The sequence below is a fragment of the Elephas maximus genome, chromosome 17 (assembly GCF_024166365.1).
Source record: "Elephas maximus indicus isolate mEleMax1 chromosome 17, mEleMax1 primary haplotype, whole genome shotgun sequence".
In the NCBI taxonomy this organism is placed as follows: domain Eukaryota; kingdom Metazoa; phylum Chordata; class Mammalia; order Proboscidea; family Elephantidae; genus Elephas; species Elephas maximus.
The window spans coordinates 83476893-83495728 of NC_064835.1; the positions used below are offsets into that span (position 1 = coordinate 83476893).

At 43.9% G+C, this 18836-nt stretch overlaps 1 protein-coding gene across 1 annotated transcript in view; it reads right to left on the reverse strand.

Moving 5' to 3' along the window:
• Positions 1–18836, reverse strand: part of IL1RL1 (interleukin 1 receptor like 1) — a 166452-nt gene that overhangs the window by 107843 nt on the left and 39773 nt on the right. The window contains exon 9 of the mRNA XM_049856390.1: positions 11866–12027. Within this exon, the coding sequence (XP_049712347.1) occupies positions 11866–12027 (162 nt within the window). The remainder of the gene's footprint in view (positions 1–11865; positions 12028–18836) is intronic.

Below are 18836 nucleotides of genomic sequence, written 5' to 3' on the forward strand. Positions count from 1 at the left end.
CAAAAGCCTCCTCAGACATGATACCATCCTCTCTTTCCTCACCTGCAAAGTAGAAAGCCTTCAACAGCCTGCCTCATACAGCTGTTAATGAACGAGTCCGTGCAAAGCACATAGAAGACTATCTGGCAAGTTATAAATGCTCAGTTAATGTTAGCGTCATTATCGTTAATGCAGTGATAAAAAGAATATGTGCAAAATTATCATTATAGTAACAATTGTAAAAAAAATAAAAGCACAAAACCAAACCCAGTGCCGTCGAGTCGATTCCGACTCGTAGCGGCCTTATAGGACAGAGTAGAACTGCCCCATAGAGTTTCCAAAGAGCACCTGGCGGATTCGAACTGCCTACCCTTTGGTTAGCAGCCGTAGCACTTAACCACTATGCCACCAGGGTTTCCAATAATTGTAAGGATTATATTTATTATTATAATAATTTTTATATAATAATAATAGGAGCAAATGTTTATTGAGGTCTTAGTAGGTACCAACAAGTATTTTGCTTATGAGTTACCCTACGATGTAGGTACTTTTATTCTCCTGTTTTTACAGTTGAAGACACTGAAGCGCAGAGTTCAAGAGACCGGCCTGAGGGATTAAATACCAAGCAGTTTAGCTCACGTACTCAGTAAGTGGTGGAGTCATGATTTAAGTTCAGGCAGTCTGACTCCACAGCCAACTTGGTTGGAACCACTATCCGAGAGTCCTCTCTTGTGGCGACATAAGAAGTGGTGCCTGCTGGTCCCAACTCACACCTCTTGGGCTGCTATCTACAGTCTTGGAAGCCTAAGTGTTAGGAGCACGGTGACAAACTCAGACCATGGCACTAACTCAACCTTCCCTATAGACCAAGAAGCCCTAAATTGGAGACCACTACAGGCACACTGCAAGACTGACGTGTGTGCCTCTGCCTGCCTGCCTGCCTGCCTGCCTGCCTGCCTGCAAAGATCCATCCTCCTTGCCTGCCTGCCCGCCTGCCCGCCTGCCTGCCTGCAAAGATCCATCCTCCTTGCCTTGGTGGGTCCCAGCCTCTGGCCTCAGCTGGTGGAGAACCAGCATTGTGAGCACGTCAGGTGAAGAGCATTCCCACAGTCTCCACAAGGGGGCGCAAGGGCACCATGGGGCGGCTTCTGAGATGTTTGCCAAGTGAAGGCGTGATGTTTGGTTTCTCCTGTCTCAGGAGAGGAAATACTTTCCTCTTTCTCAAGCCTCTTTGCCCACGGGGTTGCTTCCTTTTCCTCTTAATGTCCTCCTTTTACACAGGCAAGATATTATGTTCATTTCAAACCTCAATGCCGGGGAGACTTTGGTCCAGAATTTAGGTAATTGACAGAAGACCTGTAAGTTCATGATAAAGCCTTGTTGATTGAAAAAAGCAGAACACCACGTTTGACTAGGTGACTACCAGGCTGGGAAGCGGGAGCTGTGTTTTCCAAACTGCATTGGAAATCTTGAAGTTTGTCATTAAGACAAGCTAATGGGCTGTGACCAGCATTTTGAAAAACCGAAATAAAACAGAACAAAATGAAATAGAATGAATAAAATAAAAGTTTTTGTTTTTTTCATTTTCTGTACGTGTATATATTTTTTTAAAAAAGGGGTTGTCATCGAGTTGATTCCGACTCATGGCAACCACATGTGTTAAGGAGTAGAACTGCTCCATGGGGTTTTCTTGGCTGTAGTCTTTACAGAAGCAGATCACCAAATCTTTCTCCCAAGGCTCCCACTGGGTGGGTTTGAACTGCCAACCTTTATGTTAGTACTCGAGTGCAAAGCCTTCGTGCCTCCCAGGGCCCTGTATGTGTGTACGCTGAGCTGCAGTGTAAATGGCATTTCTTCCTGGAGGTTGCAGTTTAAAAAGCATGAATGTACTGGTGGTGGGTGCTAGCACTTCAGCTAAACCTGGGAATCTACGTTCTTCCCTCTGGGCTCCGTCAGGCCAGTGGCTCAGTCTGGGATGGGGAGAGGATGATACCCTGGGCTTGCAGACTGGCCACGCTTTATTGAAAAAGGATTCAGCCGTGCTCAAGCCTCCCTCCTTGTAAATATTTATATTTTTCGGAATGAGAATAGCTGCAGTGGTAGTGGTGGTTGGTGAGGGGAGGGAGGACAAATAAATCTTGATGATGAAGCAGACAATGGAGGAAAACAGGCAGGAACAAGGGTCAGAGGGGGTGCAAGGCGCACAACACCCATCAGGATGTTCTGCTTTGGTCACCAAGCCTCCCCAAGCTAAGGGGACAACATGCATCAAACAAACAAACCAGCAGATCCAGTGACTTAGGTTGAGAAGAGGTTGTGGCAGTTGAGCGGCAGAATTCTCACTTTCCATGCAGGAGACCCAGGTTCAACTGACCAGTTCACCTCCTGTGCAGCCACCGGCCGTCTGTCGGTGGGGGCTTACGTGTTGCTATGATGCTGAACAGGTTTCAGGGGAGCTTCAGACTAAGACTAAGAAGAAAGGCTTGGCGAGCTCCTTCCAAAAATCAGCCAGTGAAAACCCTATGGACCTCAACAGTCCAATCTCGTTGTGCATGGAGTTGCCATGAGTTGGGGGCCAACTTGATGGCAGCTAAGAACAGATGAGAAAAAAATATATCTGCCAACTAAGAAAAAAAGCCACCACTCATTATCCCTCTATTTTCATATAACTAGAATCTACAGCTTGTTAAACTCAGGTTCACAACTGATAACACCAGCAGGGAAGTGGAATTAGGGCTGAAAGTATGATGATAAACTGATTACTTGATTGTGGTGAAAAGACATAGGTTTTTATTTTCTAATTTGCTAAACAATTGTGATTTTCACATGGGCACTGAAAATAAAACTATGATTTATGTTTCTCAATTCAGAATCAAATTTATTTCATGTAATTCTGGTATTTCCAACAGTTGCCATTTAGTTTTTCATTCAGGGAATGTGGGGGAAGGGCATACGTCCCATCAGTCAGCCCCATCCAGGCTCAGGTGTCCATGTAAGGCTCAGCTGACCATTGGGCCATGCTGATCCTCTACCAGCCTCACTCACCACGGGCCACAGTGACGCCCCCCTCCCCGGCCCTCGCCCGCCGCGGGCCACGGTGACAACCCCCCCCAGCCCTCTCCCGCCATGGGCCACGGTGGTACCCTGGAATCCCATTCTTTGCCCCATCCAGCAGTGGGAAATAGGCTACATGTAGGAAAAAAAGGAGACATATAGCAAAGAAAGCACGCTCCTGAAATGTGTCATGGTGAAGCAGGTCTCAGCCAAGCAAGAGTTCACACCTGTCTCGTTTTGAGTTCAGTCTCTGGAGCCTGAAACAAGGAAAGATGTGTTTTCTGGCCTCCGTGGTGATGGAATATGAGGGTAAATAGGAAGCTCATGATGAGGACACGAAAATCCCCACCCTGTGCTCCAAATCATCTGGTTGTGTTTCTCTGTGGGTTGTTTCTATTTTGTTATCCCTTCTGCTTCAATAAAACTGTTTTCGTCTTTGCAGTTGGTTGGAATTAGCCAAGGGTGGTTAGGACGGAGCATCAAAGCCAAGCAATGGCAGCTGCCATTAATAATGGAGCCTTAGACAAAAGGTGAAATTTGGAGAAGAGCCGGGGCTACTGTTCAGATTTTCCCCTCCAAAGTGGACGATCTCTCTTCATGGACAGACTTGGAGGACTGTTGTGTGGCGTTGAGTCAGTTCCGACTCACAGCTACCCTATAGGACAGAGTAGAACAGCCCCCATAGAGCTTCCTAGGCCAAAATCTTTACAGGAGCAAATCACCAGGTCTTTCTCCCAAGGGGCAGCTGGTGGGTTCAAACTGCTGACCTTTCAGTTAGCTGTTGAGGGTTTAACAATTAGACTCCTTTCTTGAAGGACTAGGGTATAATTTTCTTAAGACAAATGGCAGGATTTCTTGCAAACTATGTAGGCGTGGGAGAGGGGAGAAGGAGGCATGCACAAAGAGCTCCCATTCCTCAGGGGCCCCCGGATAATTCTACTTGAGATGCGTGGCCTCCAGCAGCTCTGACCACAGGTTCTACAGCTCCAAGAACCAAGGTGACCTCCAGTAGCTTACTCAGACTTTCTGGAATTTGTCGTATGCAGAATAGCCTCTATTCTAAGAAGGAAGCCAGGAAGGAATTTTCCATTTTCTTAATTTTCCAAATACAACCCTGGATAAATCAACCCAACAAGCCTGTGTTGGAGGAAAGTTTATAAATCTGAAGCAGGATCTAGCGTTAAGGAAAAGTCAACTGACCATGACACAGCAGGAAGCTCTCTGTGAGTCACTGGGGGTCCTCACAGGACCGGAAGGCACTGAGGAGCTGTGGCCCCTGTTCACCTCCCACATTATTGCTGTGATATTGTAGAGTTTGCCAAGCACTTTCACATATATATCTTCATCTCATTTAATCTTCTGGAAAAAGACCTGACCCTCCTGAGCCCTTTATTTGACATGGCTCAGTCTCCTCAAGGTCTTTTTCAAGGTGAGACCCCCAGTGTTTGAGGGAATAGACCAAAGATTTGTGGCTAACTCAGTTGCTGTAGGAAAGTGAACCAAAAAGTAATCAAGTGGTTTTAGCACCTTTACTTCATCTTCTCTGTAACCGAATCCTTCTCTCACCCCTATTTCCAGGCAGATCACTGTATCTTCAGATTATCCTAGGAGCACTGGGGTCTACTTCCAAGGACTTGAGATAAGATCTCATTACCTCTACTTTGCACCAGGCCAAGCTGGTCAAATATGAGAGAACTAGTGGTGGTTTTCAACTCTCATTTAACATATCATTTTATCCATTGAATATCCACTGAATACCTAAACCTTCTTTCCTTTGCAGATTTGAACATTAGCCCATCAGCTAACAATTGAATATTTTGACGCATTACCTGCCCACCTACACTTCATATGTGGTGCAATGAATTACTCAATATGGCCCTTCTAGTCATGGTCTTTGTACCTCACACACAATGATTGCGTAAGACTATGCAAATAAAGTGTATGGAACCTGTGATGGCTGGGATTATGTGTCAACTTGGCTAGGCCATGATTCCCAATATTGTACGGTTGTGCTCCATTTTGTGATCTGATGTAATTATCCTAATTACCCTCCATTTTATGTGTTGTAAATCCTAACCTCTATGTGTTAATGAGGCAGGATTGGTGTAGGGTGTATCTTGAGTCACAGCCTTTCAGGAGGGCGTGACTCAAGTCCCACCATTACTCAAGTCACTCCCTTCCCTGGGGTGTGGCCTGCATCCAAGGTACATATGTGAGTACTCTTGCGGAGCTCTCTCTTTGCATCTGGATCCTGCATCTGGCTCATCACTGTCTGACCTCCGGGTCTTGGGACTAGAGCCAGTGGCGTGCCATCTGACCTGCCAATTCTGGGATTCACCAGCTTCCTCAGCCCCTTGGGCCAGCGGCCTCTCATGTGACCTGATTCGCCAGCTTCCAAAGCCTTGAGAGCCAACAGTCTGTGGTCTGACCTGCTGATTTGGGTTCGACAGCCTCTGTAGCCACATGGGTCAGGAGAGGCCTATGCCTGATCATGGATTTGGGACTTGCCAGCCTCCACAACCACGTGAGCCATTTATTTAATATGGTTCATGAGTTCTATGAGCTGTTGCAGCGAATTATCAAACCCAAAGACAGGAAGGAGAGTACTGAGGGGTTAGTTGATGTTAGAGATGATGGAGTGGACAGCAGTTTGGAAAAGTTGGACATCTGGGATATCTTTAACCTCTGCCTGGTAGGAACCAGCTTTGTGCTGATCCTTATAAAAGAAATTGTTCATTTACCAGATTAATTCAATTATTTGTATTTTTACTGTGCTATTTTTTTTTTTTTTATATCCCTATTGGAGCCCTGGTGGCACAGTGGTTAAGAGCTCGGCTGCTAATCAAAAGGTCAACAGTTCAAATCCACCAGCTGCTCCTTGGAAACCCTACTAGGCAGCTCTGTGCTGTCCTATAGGGCTGCTATGAGTTGGAATCAACTCGATGGCAATCAGTTTGGTTTTTTGGTTTTAGCATCGCTAATATTTCATTAAACATCCGTTGAAATTAAAGAATGAAAGTATTGAAGCCAGTAATAATAAAATTAGAAAGAAATGGGACTAGTTTTCAAAATGGCAAATATTTAATACGAAGTTTATACTTCTTGAGCTTTAGCAGCGGAGCTAAAAGATTAAAGAACACGTACAAAATGTGGGAAACGCACACTTTAAGGAGTGTGCTGTAGATGAACTTGAGGGAGCTCCGTAGCTGGGTGAGAGGAATTTCACCATCCATCAGGGATCTCCCTGTTCTTTGACATGAGTAATTGATGACTTCTAGATCTTAAGGAAAGGGCTACACAAATACTACTTCCAGCCTTTCACTCCCACCCCCACCCCAGCAAAGAATGTCCCTGAAGCCCTGCCATAGAAATTTGGGGGCTCCACTAAAAAGGGTTCTGATGGGAACAGTGTTTTGCCAAGTTTCCTTTAAGTAGTCCTGGGATTTAAATAAATGGTAATTAGTGAATGGCCTCCAGCATCTTAATCTTGGTACAACTTGTTTGGAATCATTGCTGCTGAGTGTCTGAGTGAAATTGGATGTGGTCTGATGTGTGGCAGGGCTGGCTCAGGTTGGAGAAGGGATAACATGGCACTGTCTATGCCAGCCCAGTCCTCCAGAGGCTCAGGATAGTGAAAGCATTGTCAATTAGGTCTACACTCTTCAAACACTTCCTTCAAATACTCATGGGAGGAAATAATTCACCTTTGTTTGATACTGGCTGATAGAGTAGGTTCAGCTGAAAGTTATTCCTGGTATCCAGTCATCGTTAGCACACATGTCGCAGGACTGGGATCCGAAAGACATTGACCTCCTCCTTCCCCTCTACAAGCAAGACTAAATAGTAATTAAGGACCACAATGTAAGGGCACATCAGGAGGGGAGCCTTGTGAAAATTCAGGGTGACCGGGAAGGGATCGGATCACTGTGTGAGTGGGAGAGAACACCAGGAAGTAGACAAGACATATGCCCCAAGACAGGATGGCTTGGATAGCCAAGTTTCCACACCATTGGGTCAGTTGCAGACTCTGCAGATGCCAACACGGGACACTCGTGTCCAGAGGCATTCTTTGTGTGACTTGAAAAAGCTACTAGAAAATTTGGGATCCTCTAAAACCATCAGCTGCCTACTACAAAACCTTCAATGTCTATTAAATTTGTCCCCCCAATTAAACCCTTTCCCTAAATATTATGGCCAGAGTTCTTTAAATAGTGTCCAAGCTGCCCATAAATAACTGTTTATTGTGCCCATACTCTGCTTCACACGTGTCATCTCATGTCTCCTCACCTCACCACTAAGTGAGGAAATAGGCTTGGGGAGGTTGAGTGGCTCTTCAAGCGCCCAATAGGTAGTAGATGGAGGACCTGAGTTTCAACCTCAACTCTCTCTTGCTCTTAAGCACTACACTCACAGCCTCTGGGTCCCCAGACTCTTAAGAGGAGGCACTAAGCAAGAGGTGAAGTTAACTCCAATGCTTCAAGTGGGATCTGTGTCTCAGAAAATGTTTTCCTGGGAAAATCTCCAGCAGTTAGGAACCATATACTCAAGAAATGTAAAACTCTTTCAAGAAGTTCTCAATCCTGAATGTTAAATCCCACATGCACTTAAATGCCATGGTTTTGTTCACTGCGGGGCAAAAACGAGACAAAACAAAACAAAAATACGTAAGCTCCTGACAAAGTCTAGAGTTAATCAAGGGTAATCATTCAGAAATCTCAGTTGCTAGATTTTTACAATATTATCCATTTGGTTTCCATCAATGGTTGGTATCACAGGACTAAAAGGGTCAGAATACTTCTTTGTGGGGGAAAGAACCACGGCACAGTTGGAAGCCTGGGGTACCTGTCCTGGGTCTGCCACAAATTACCGAGTGTCTAGTCACTTCACTTTTCTGGGCCCCAGTTTCCTCAATGGCAAAGTAGGACAGCTGGAATAGAATCCATGCTTCCCAATCTTTTTCACATCACAGCACACATACAAATAAAGTGCAGTGTGGTGAAAAGACAAGGTCTAAGACTCCAGATGGACCATGAATGAGTATCTCAGGAGTAATTACCTCAGGGATCTGTAACTCACTCATGGCATACCAGCTGGAAAGCTTCAGTCTAGAAGAGTGATGGGTTGGTAAAATACCACTAAAATCCTAAGTCTGTTCTCCCAGATCATTTTTAGGAGAACTCTGAATGACTCACTTACCAATGTGCTTATCTTCGGGCTTCTATGTAGAACCCTGTAAAACCCTGTAAAATTTAGCATTACATCCATAGAAATAGAAACGAAAGGGCCATCTAGATCCTATCCTGGATCTATGTACCTTTTATAGATCCCATTGATGAGCTTGAAAAGGACTATCCACCTTCACCAAAATTTTGTGAGTGTGTGTATTGTCTAGGAAGATATCCTACACAGTTCATGAAATTATCAAAGGGGCCACAATTAAAAAGGGCAGGACTCAACAGTTGTAAGACAAGCCTAACTAATCTTTTAAAGCATGGCAGCTATATTTTACAAATCCCAAATCAGAACACAAGGTCTGACAACAGGAGAATGTATTCACACCTGAGAACAGAGATACACTGCTCAAATATATGAAATGGCCTTAGCTTTGAGAAAAGGAGCTCCTTATATATGACATAAAATATATTTTAATTAAACATAAAATAAAATGTACTGAAATAATTTATTAATATTATTGCATTAATAATAAATCTTCACATACTTTTAAACAAAAAGAAACTTAATACACATATTGGAGGGACAGAAGCTTTCTGACTTAAAAAAAAATAATCCAACTAATCAGTTCACCAACAGTGCTCAACCAGTAAACCAGGTGGGGTCAAGTCAATTCCAACTCATGGCGACCCCATGTGTGTCCGAGTAGAACTGTACTCTGTTAGGTTTTCAATGGCTGTGATCTTTCCCAAGTAGATCACCAAGCTTTTCTTCCGTGGCATTGCGGGATGGATTTGGACCATCAATCTTTTGGTTAGTAGCTAAACGCAAACTGAGGACGTCATATGCTTGTGAGAGGTCCTGTTTTTGTTAGTTTGTTTGCTATTTTTCTGACACATGTGGGGTTGCCATGAGCCAGAACTGATTTGACACAAGTATATAACACAATCTTCAGGGGCAGACAGCCCAAATGAAATGCATCTTTATACAACTATAAGGCACCACATGACAGCAAGCTATCCGTCCCTGGGTAATGAACCCCTTGTTGACCTCCCTCTTATACACTGTATAGTTACAGGACATGCATCAGCAGCTGGACTACAGAAAGATGGGGGATACCTTGTGGGTGGCATGTGAAATCGCACTTTTTTCCAAAACTTGGTCTTTGCAGATTGGGATTCCTCCGTGAAGTCCCCACTCCACCGGATGGCCCCGTGCTTCTGTCTGATATACTTAATTGACTCTGGCATGTCTGTGTAGTCCTTGATTTTCTCCAATTCAATCAGAATGACCTTCATTCCGTCCTGGATGAGGGCATTGTAGACCGTGATTTGTTCTTCTGACATGTTCTTTAACAGGCCAAAGCTCAGAGATTCAGGGACTATAATGATGATCAGCCTCCTGCACAGCTTAATGTTCTCATCAATGACACTGGCCACCGCTGGACATAAAGAAAGAAGAGCCGACGCAGAAGAGCTCATGATTAAAACAGCCCGGGTCTTAATGCTACTAAGAATATTAGAAATGGATGCTGAGGAGAGCATGGACTTTGCACATGATGTAATCAGGAGTGAATTAGCAACATTCCTAACAAGGCAACCCCTCTGTGGAGGCCTCCTGACTTTCCCCTGCAGAATGACTCTCTTACATTCACAAATCAGGTTTTGTCATAGTTAATTGTTTGCATATCACTTTCCTGGCCTACGCCCTCCACCCACAGACTGTGAGCTGCTCAAAACGAGGATCTTGTTGTGACTAACCTTGCATACCCAGACTAGCCAAAGGTCCTGGCATATATTAGATGATAAACACATTTTAAGAAAACAGATTTAGAAATGATAGGGAAAACGTAGTTGGCGCAAATGTTGTTAATCCTGTATTTTTGTTTTCTACTTAACTTCGTATCTTGTTCAATCACCAGGATTTATAGGACTAAGTATGAAACCATAGAACATACCCTAATGATTCCTTGAGCCCTGGTGGCACAGTGGTTAAGTGTTTGGCTGCTAACCAAAAGGTCAGTGTTTTGAGGCCACCAGCTGCTCTTCAGGAGAAAAATGTGGCAGCCTACTTCCTTAAAGATTACAGCCTTTGAAACCCTATAGGGCAGTTCTCTCTCTGTCCTACAGGGTCTCTATGAGTCAAAATCAACTTGATGGCAATGGGTTTGGTTTTGGTTAATGGTTGCTTGGGGAAGGAAGAGGAGAGTGCTTTAAATGTCCAGCTATGCAGATTTTATTCTGCCTACAGTGATCTCCACAGGGTATAGGACAGACTAACCTCCATGAGAGCAGGGCCCTCTCTGTTTGGCCTATTTTTATATTTCTAGTACCTAAAATGGAGTGCCTGGGTGGTACAAAGGGTTAATGCCCTTGACTGCTAACCGAAGGGGGCCTCAGAAGAAAGCCCTGTTGATGTACCTCTGAAAAATCAGCCACTGAAAACCTTATGGAGTACAGTTTTACTCTGACCCACGTGTGGTCGCCATGAGTTGGAATGGACTTGACAGCAACTGGCTTAAGTGGCTAGAACAGTACCCAGCACATAGTAGGTACTCAATAAATATTTGTTGAGTGCGTAAATGAATGTATGTCAACATGCTCATGAAACAAGGGCTCTTCCACATGTTTATGACAAGCACTAGATTGACTTCTCACTTCCTCATGGAGGATGATTTCATAACTTGAAAAGGTACGTGTTGTGATACAGCTGCATCACCGCGGACCCGAGCAGCCTAGAAATCCAAAGTACTTACAAACGTTTTAAAGTGACCTCGGAGAGCTACTACCAAATTCTATGAGACAGGCCTGGAAATCTGCTTCTGAAAGGTCACAGCCTCAAAAATCCTATGGAGTAATTCTTCTCTGCACACATGGGATTGGTATAAATCAGAATCGACTCAGCAAACAACAATAACCATAAATGACATAAAGTAGGAATCTCGATTTCCTGGTGACTAGAAAAGGATGTTTATTTCAGATACCAGTCATTTTACTGTGCAGCTTTTGAAGAAAGAGGGCGTGGAGGACACGAGGGAAACTCATTTGTTAGGTGTCTAACATGTGCTAAGCAGCACAAGGGGCCTTTTGCAGGTTTTGCCTCGTTTAAATTGCTCCAGCAGATCAGGGAAGCATTCCTACCCCCCATTTCCCAGCGAAGACAACAGTTTCCTATTCAAAGGGTGAAGCAAATAAAGAATCTCTTTTGTATTTAGGTAGGAGGGGGTGGGTGGGATTGAGGTTTATAAAATCAGCTTTAAACATGAGTTGATTTACATATTCAAACCAACTGAAAACACTCAGCAGTTAGTCTCAGTGACAGGAGGGTAAACAACCACTTGTCTCTTGGCCAAGACTATGCCATTGGCCTCCCATTCACAGGAATGGGTTAGCCTAGTTCTTGCTCCAAAATGAGAGTCACGTTATTTCCACTAGGAATCCCAGACATCATTGTGTTGCAAGAATGAGCCCAAGGAGAGAAGTAGCTTGGCCCTAACCACCTCGGATCAGGGCTGGCCTGGCCAGAAAGGCTATGGTTAAAGACTTCCTGCGGTTTCCAGGTGCAGGCAAACCAAGTTCCCATCATTCGTAAAGTGAAGGATGGGGAGCGGTTTCTTTTCTTTTTATTCAAGTGTTGTTTTTATACCTCCTTAAAACATACCTTGCCCTGGAAGTTCATCTCTCCCGAATATAAATAACTTATATCCACACTGCCTCTCCAGCACCTCTGGCAGGATCTTCAACACCATCATGTCCACTTCCTGCCTCTGGCTTCCACTTTGAGGCTTGGGGTATAAGACATATGCATCATACAGCTTCCCATCTGAAATTGAGACAGACAAGCTCATGGAATTATTCTTACTAAATTCTTATATTGTAACAAAATGAAAACCTGATTTGCTACCATTATGCCCTTTGAGTTCATGACTTTAGCAAGCTCAAGTGGATGACTTGGTGTCAGGCATTTCCACGCTATGGCGTCTCATTCTCACAAACCAACCTGTGAGGGAGCTGACATTATCTTCATTACATAAGAATGAAGCTGAGACTAGAAATATTGACTGATTTCTCCAAGGCCACACAGCCCTAATTCCAACCTGAGTCTCTTGACTCTAAATCCACTGCTCCCTGCAGTATGGCTGAATACAGAATTGAGAGCAGATTTCACCAAAGTTACCTGTGGTAGGTCCTATACAACGAGGACATTCCTAACTGCACCAGGAAAACGGGACCAAATTCCTCCTACTTTGGACCCACCAGTGAATTCTGTCATTGTAATTGTGCAGACTAGCATCACAGAGAGAACAAACATCTGAACAGGCTCCAGAAACCTGGCGTGCAACACTAAGAAGTCAAATGCAACAGCCGATGTCATCATCGGTAGAATGAGCAAGCATTTATTGAGCAATCACAAGGAAAAGTTGCTGTGCTTGCCAGTATAAAGATGAACATGACACAAAATCTAATCAGGCAGATCACTCATATCCGTAAAAAAAAAAAAAAACCTAACCTGTTGCCGTCGAGTCAATTCTGACTCACAAAGACCCCATAGGACAGAGTAAAACTTCCCCACAGGGTTTCCAAGAAGCAGCTGGTGGATTCGAACTGCCAACTTTTTGGTTAACAGCCGTATGCTTAACCACTGAGCCACCAGGACTCCATTCACATATGCAGTAATAAAAAACAACATAAGGCATTATAAAGTCCCTGGGTGACAGAAACCGTGCTCCACTACTAACCTGACGGTTGGTGGTTCAAACCCACCCAAAGGTACTATGAAAAAAGACCTAGTGATTTGCATCCATAAAGATTACAGGCAGGAAAACCCTATGGAGCAGTTCTACTCTGCAACACATTGGGTCACCATGAGTTAGAATCAATTCAACGGCAACAAACAACAACAACAACAAACAATTAAATGAACAGAACAGACAGAAAGGGAGGAAATTCTCTGCAGTCTGAAGTTCTTGGAAAAATTTCAGAAAGGACATGGGTCAGTCCCTGGGTCTTAAAGAGTGAGAAGAGTTTAGAAAAACTGAGTCACTGGGAGTGGAGAGTGAACAGACCGGGAAAGGGCCTGGTGGAAATATGTATCCCCACTCAGAGACCACATGAATGAGTAAGAAACTTAGGTGGGGCCAGAGGATTTGAGTGGGATGGAAGTCTAAGAATGGGTTGAATGGGAAAACAGGGTAACTGTGGGAGTCCCATTTGAAAATATGATTATTAATGGCCAAAGCCATTCAGACAATCAAAGCCAATCTAATGGGAACCTGGAAGGGGAGCTAGCTTTTCTATTTCTTTTCTTAAACTTTTTAGGATAGAAATAAAATTTCCATTTAAGATTTTGTTACTATTTATACTTTTGTTTCTTACTAACAGTGTGGCTGGTGCTTTGTTCGCCTCCTTAATAAATGCGTATGTCCTCACTTCCAAGACCACAGCAAACATCCAGGTCTATCCCCAGCTCTGTCCCAGTCCCAGACATTTACGTCTCTCTTCTCTTGACCTGTTTCTCTTTTTTTCCCACTAGCTCAGATTTATTTGGCTACAAGGTAGAACTTTAAAAAAAAAAAAATTTTTTTTTCTTTTTTTTTTTTTGCTAAATGTGTTCCAGTCTCCCTATTTTTGTGAGTCATCTGAGGACACAGGTACTCCTTGCTGCCCAAACTCAGGGACAGAAGAGGTGTGGGTGGTAAGAGAGTTCTGCCTTTTAAAAGCTTCAAATACAAAAAATTCCTTGAACTTTTTGGTCATTTTTTGCTTTTTTCCTTACTGACTAAGCATTTAAGAAGGGGCAAAACTTTCTGACTTGTTCTCAAAATGTAGTAGGTTCTCATCACTTTCAAATGACCAATTCATAATTTGTTGTGGTTGCTGTTAGGTGCTGTCAAGTCCATTCCGACTCAGCAGCCCTATGCACAAAAGAATGAAACACTGCCTGGTCCTGCGCCATCCTCACAATCCTTGTTATGTTGAGGCCATTGTTGCAGCAACTGTGCCAATCCATCTCGTTGACGTTCTTCCTTTTTTTTGCTGACCCTCTACTTTACCAAGCATGATGTGCTTCTCCAGGAACTGGTCCTTCCTAATTGCATGTCCAAATTACCTAAGATGAAGTCTCACCATCCTCCCTTCTAAGGAACATTCTGGTTGTACCTCTTCCAAGACGCATTTGTTCATCCTTCTGGCAGCCCACGGTATATCCAATATTATTCACCAACACCGTAGTTCAAAAGTGTCAATTCTTCTTTGGTCTTCCTTGTTCACTGTCCAGCTTTCACATGCATATGAGGCGAGTGAAAACACCACATCTTTGGTCAGGTGCACTTTAGTCCTCAAAGTTACCTCTTTGCTTTTTAATGCTTTAAAGAGGTGTTTTGCAGCAGATTTGCCCAATGCAATGCGTCTTTTGATTTCCTGACTGCTGCTTCCATGGGTGTTGATTATGGATCCGATTTAAAATGAAATCCTTGACAACTTCAATATTTTCTCCACTTATCGTGATGTTGCTTGTTGGTCATATTTACTGACCAATAAAGCGGAAGATCAAGCTGGAGGCATTTTGCTTTCTGCTTCAGCTCACTGGTTCTGAAGGGCCCTGTCAGCTAACCACAAGTCAGGTACTTCTGTGTCTCTGCCTCGCACAAAATCAACGATGGAGGACATGGTCATATCCTCAGATTACAGGTAAGGAAGTTGAGAGTGAACAGGGTTGCATGATCTCTCCAAGGTCTCCCAGCTGGTAAGTGCACAGTCTTGACTCAAACCCATGTCTTTTGATTCCAAGTCCACCACTCTCTTCGGTAGTAAAACAAGAACTTAAAACGGGAACTGGGAAGAACAAATTTCAGAAAGCTTATCCTTGATTGATCCTGTGCAACTGTGGCAGATTGCATTTTCCAAAAATAGCCCCAGCAATACTTCCAGTCACACACACCCTATTTTTATACAAATAAAGTGCCTTCAATATTTTTTTGCCAACTCGCCCCTCCCCCTGCAAGGTATTTTCATACACACTGCTATGCCATTTTTTTTTTTGCTGTAAGAAAAAGAAAAAAAAAAGCCTAGCATGCTTAGGAAAATACCTCACAGGGGGAGGACACGATTGGCAAACAATCATAGAAGGCATGCATTATTTGTATAAAAACATAGTACTCTTTTAGAACTTTGCCACTGTACCCCCAGGGAGGTAGAATCTATTTCCCCTCCTCTTAGGTAAGCCTTTGTAGCTGCTTTGACAAATACAATACAGCCTAAACAACACTGGAAATTCAAGGGCTAGGTCATAAAAGACAATGTGGATTTCACCTGCCTCTCTTGCTCTTGAAACACTCATCCTTGAAAGCCACCACGATGCTGTGAAGTCCAGACTAACACACACGGAGAGTCCACTTGGAGAGGCCCATGCAGAGAGGAGCTGAGGCTACCAGCCATCAGCCAAAATCAACTACCAGTCTTCCAGCTGAGGCTCCAGACATCATGGAGAAGAAACAGGCCATCTCTACTGTACCCTGTCCACATTCCTGACTCACAGAATCACTAAGCAAAATAAATGGTTGTTTTATGCCACTGAGTTTTGGCGTAACTTGTGTCCCAGTCACAGCAACTTAAACAGTAACTGAAGAGAGTACGAACAGCAACAGCTAACAATGGGCTGAACACCTCCTTACTGTTGACTTTGTCAAGCCAATTCCACAAATGTAGAACCACCAGTGAGTGTTCTGAGGAAGTCCTTGGTGCTGGGGGCAGATAGTAATAGCCCGCCTTTATGTAATGCTGAGGTGACGGTTTTCTCAGGTAGTAGTCTGGCTAAACTCCTTTCTTCTCTAAGAAGAGTCAACCCTACCTTCGATGGTAAAGCCTACACACGTGCCCTTGTTAGCTGTTTGCAAAACATGCTGTCGTTGTTGCCAGGTGCGGTCGAGTTGATTTTGACTCATAGTGACAGCATAGAACACCCCCACAGAGGAGCAGGTCACCGGGTCTCTTTCCCACGGAGCCGCTGGGTCAAGTTTGAACCAACCTTTTGGTTAGCAGCTGAGTGCTTAACCATTGTGCTACCAGGGCTCCTTAGCAAAAATTAGAAAATTTTATTTGCATAAATTCATATTTATGAATGACTGGGTACAGATTACTCATTACTGCCTCTTGAGATTGCTAAATTTTGTCCTGGATCAGTGGAGAACTCAAACAGAATCCATCTCACCCCTGCTTAAGTGCTTTTGCCGAGTTACACGAGGTTTGGTGTGTTGTCCTAACATGAAAAAAGACAGGACGGTGAAGCCTGTGAGAGCTGGAACTCAACAGGACTGCCTTGTTTTTCTGGGACTCCTAAGTTTTCTGCCTTCGACGAGGTGCAGCCTTGGCACTTTTCTGTCACTCTTTATTAGTAGAAAATATCGGAGTTTTCATTCTGACAGGTTTCCACCTTACACAGGTTCCTGCTTTGCAGGTTTTACTGTATAAGCAAAACCGCTTAAAAAACACGCTGCTGCATTTCCCGTGAGAATATTGTTGCGGACAAGATTCATTACGTTACAACCCTTCAAGCAAAGACTCCCAGTTTTCCCTTAGAAATCAGCTCCAGGAAGAGCCATGTTCTCTCATGAGCAATAGAAACCTTTGTGCAGATAGTACACAATGAATCCTCTAATTGCCTTCGCTTTACCGTCTAACGCCAGCTCACCTGTACACAATGAATCCTCTAATTGCCTTCGCTTTAGCATCTAAAGCCAGCTCACCTGCAAAAACTGTTCCAGATTTGGAATTAACTCTACCCCGCCCCCACCTTTTACCACTCTACCCTTTGCCTTCTTCACTGTACCTGTTGGTTGTTTTTTTCTTTTTTTTATCGTTCTGTTTTGTATGTTTTTTTTTTTGCCAGCCTCCTCACACCTATTTGTAACAAGATGACCAGAAACCACCAGTTACATTAAGTCAGCTCTGACTCGTGGCGCCCCACGTGTATCAGAGTGGAACTGTCCTCCATCGGGTTTTCAATGGCTGATTTTTTGGAAGTAGATTGCCAGGCCTTTCTTCTGAGGTGCCTCTGAGTGGACTGAAACCAACCTTTCGGAGAGCAGCTGAGTGCCTTAACCAACTGCACCATCCAGGCACTCCAGAATAAGGTGAGGCACCTACAAATCTCTTCAGTGGATTTGTAAGCTTATCCTTACATTTTTTATACACATATGCACACCTGGCAGGAGAATTTTTAAAATTTTAAAATAATGTGACTTAATACAGAATAAACAGAACTTGCTGACGTTAGCCAGACCTGTCAGTGACTCAGTAGCCCTTGAGTTATAAACATGTAGCTATTAATAGTGCTATAAAACTTGGCTAATCTAGTTGGAGTAAACAGCTTATCAAAAAGAGAGCACGATACCTCTCTCTGGCTCACTTCTATCTGTCATCTGTTACTCAGTATGTCCACATACAGCTCAGAAAATATCCTGTAGGGAAACAAAGCTGTGAACTGGCCCTGGCACTAAGCTCAGAGTTTCGCTGATCCTCGCCAGCACTCAGAGGGGTATGATAGCATAGTTCTCACAGACTCAGCTGGACAGAGTACAATCCCAAAGTGCACATAGACTTTTCTGAATTTGAGAAGCAAAACAAAACAAAGCGCCAGCTCTAAGTTCTCAACACCACTTCTCAGGCCTCTGCTTCTGCACTGGGGCTGCATCCCATCTGGGAAGAGGACGGGGTTCTCTAAGTTATCTCCTCTGCTCAGCTCCCCTGCTCAGGGTGAGTCACTGTCCTTTTGCTCTTCCTGCCAAATGTGACCTTACTAATAGGCACCTTCAACATACACTATGTGCATAACACCAATAAGTCACGGTTATCGTCACAGGTCCTTGGAGTCACAGTGAGTCAGTGGAGTAAGAAACCCGAAGAAGTTACCAGGAATCCCACTTCTATCGATTCAGCAGTGTGTTAGTCAAAACAGCACGAGTCAGGCCAAGCACATCTTTGTGGCAGAAAAAACAAGTGGTGCTGGACTGAATTTTCTGCTTCTCAAAATCAAAACTAACCCACTGCTGTTGAGTCAATTCTGACTCATGGCGACCCCACGTGATAAGGCAGAACTGCCCCAAGGGCTTTTCTTGGCTATAATATTTATGGAAGCAGATCACCAGGTCTTCCTTCTCCGGCACCACGGGTGCACATGAACTGCCAAACTTTAGGTTAGTAGTTGAGCACAAAGGGTTTGCGACACCCAAGGGCCTTTTCTTCTCAAAACCAACTGGAATCAAGCAGGCACACCCTGTTTGCACAGACACAAATAAGTCTCAGAATTATACAGAGCCGCCTCTGTAGTGACTGGTGCCAGCGTCGCTCAGGACACAAAAAATAAAACACTCTAATTTGACTATTTTCCACACTAGAAACGCTTCATCTGGAGGCTGCATAGGACATGCAAGGCAAGGTTTCTGCAGCTGAATTTTTTGCAACAAAAATGAGTTCACTTCTTTCTATGTAGCTCAAGTATTGCCCGTTCTAAATTCTGAAATTTAACTTAGAAAAAGGTCCAAGTTTGGACATCTATGTTTTACAAAACATGTGAACAACAACTTACACCATGTTTTTATATGCAAAGAAGGCATTTAGGGTAAATAATGGTGT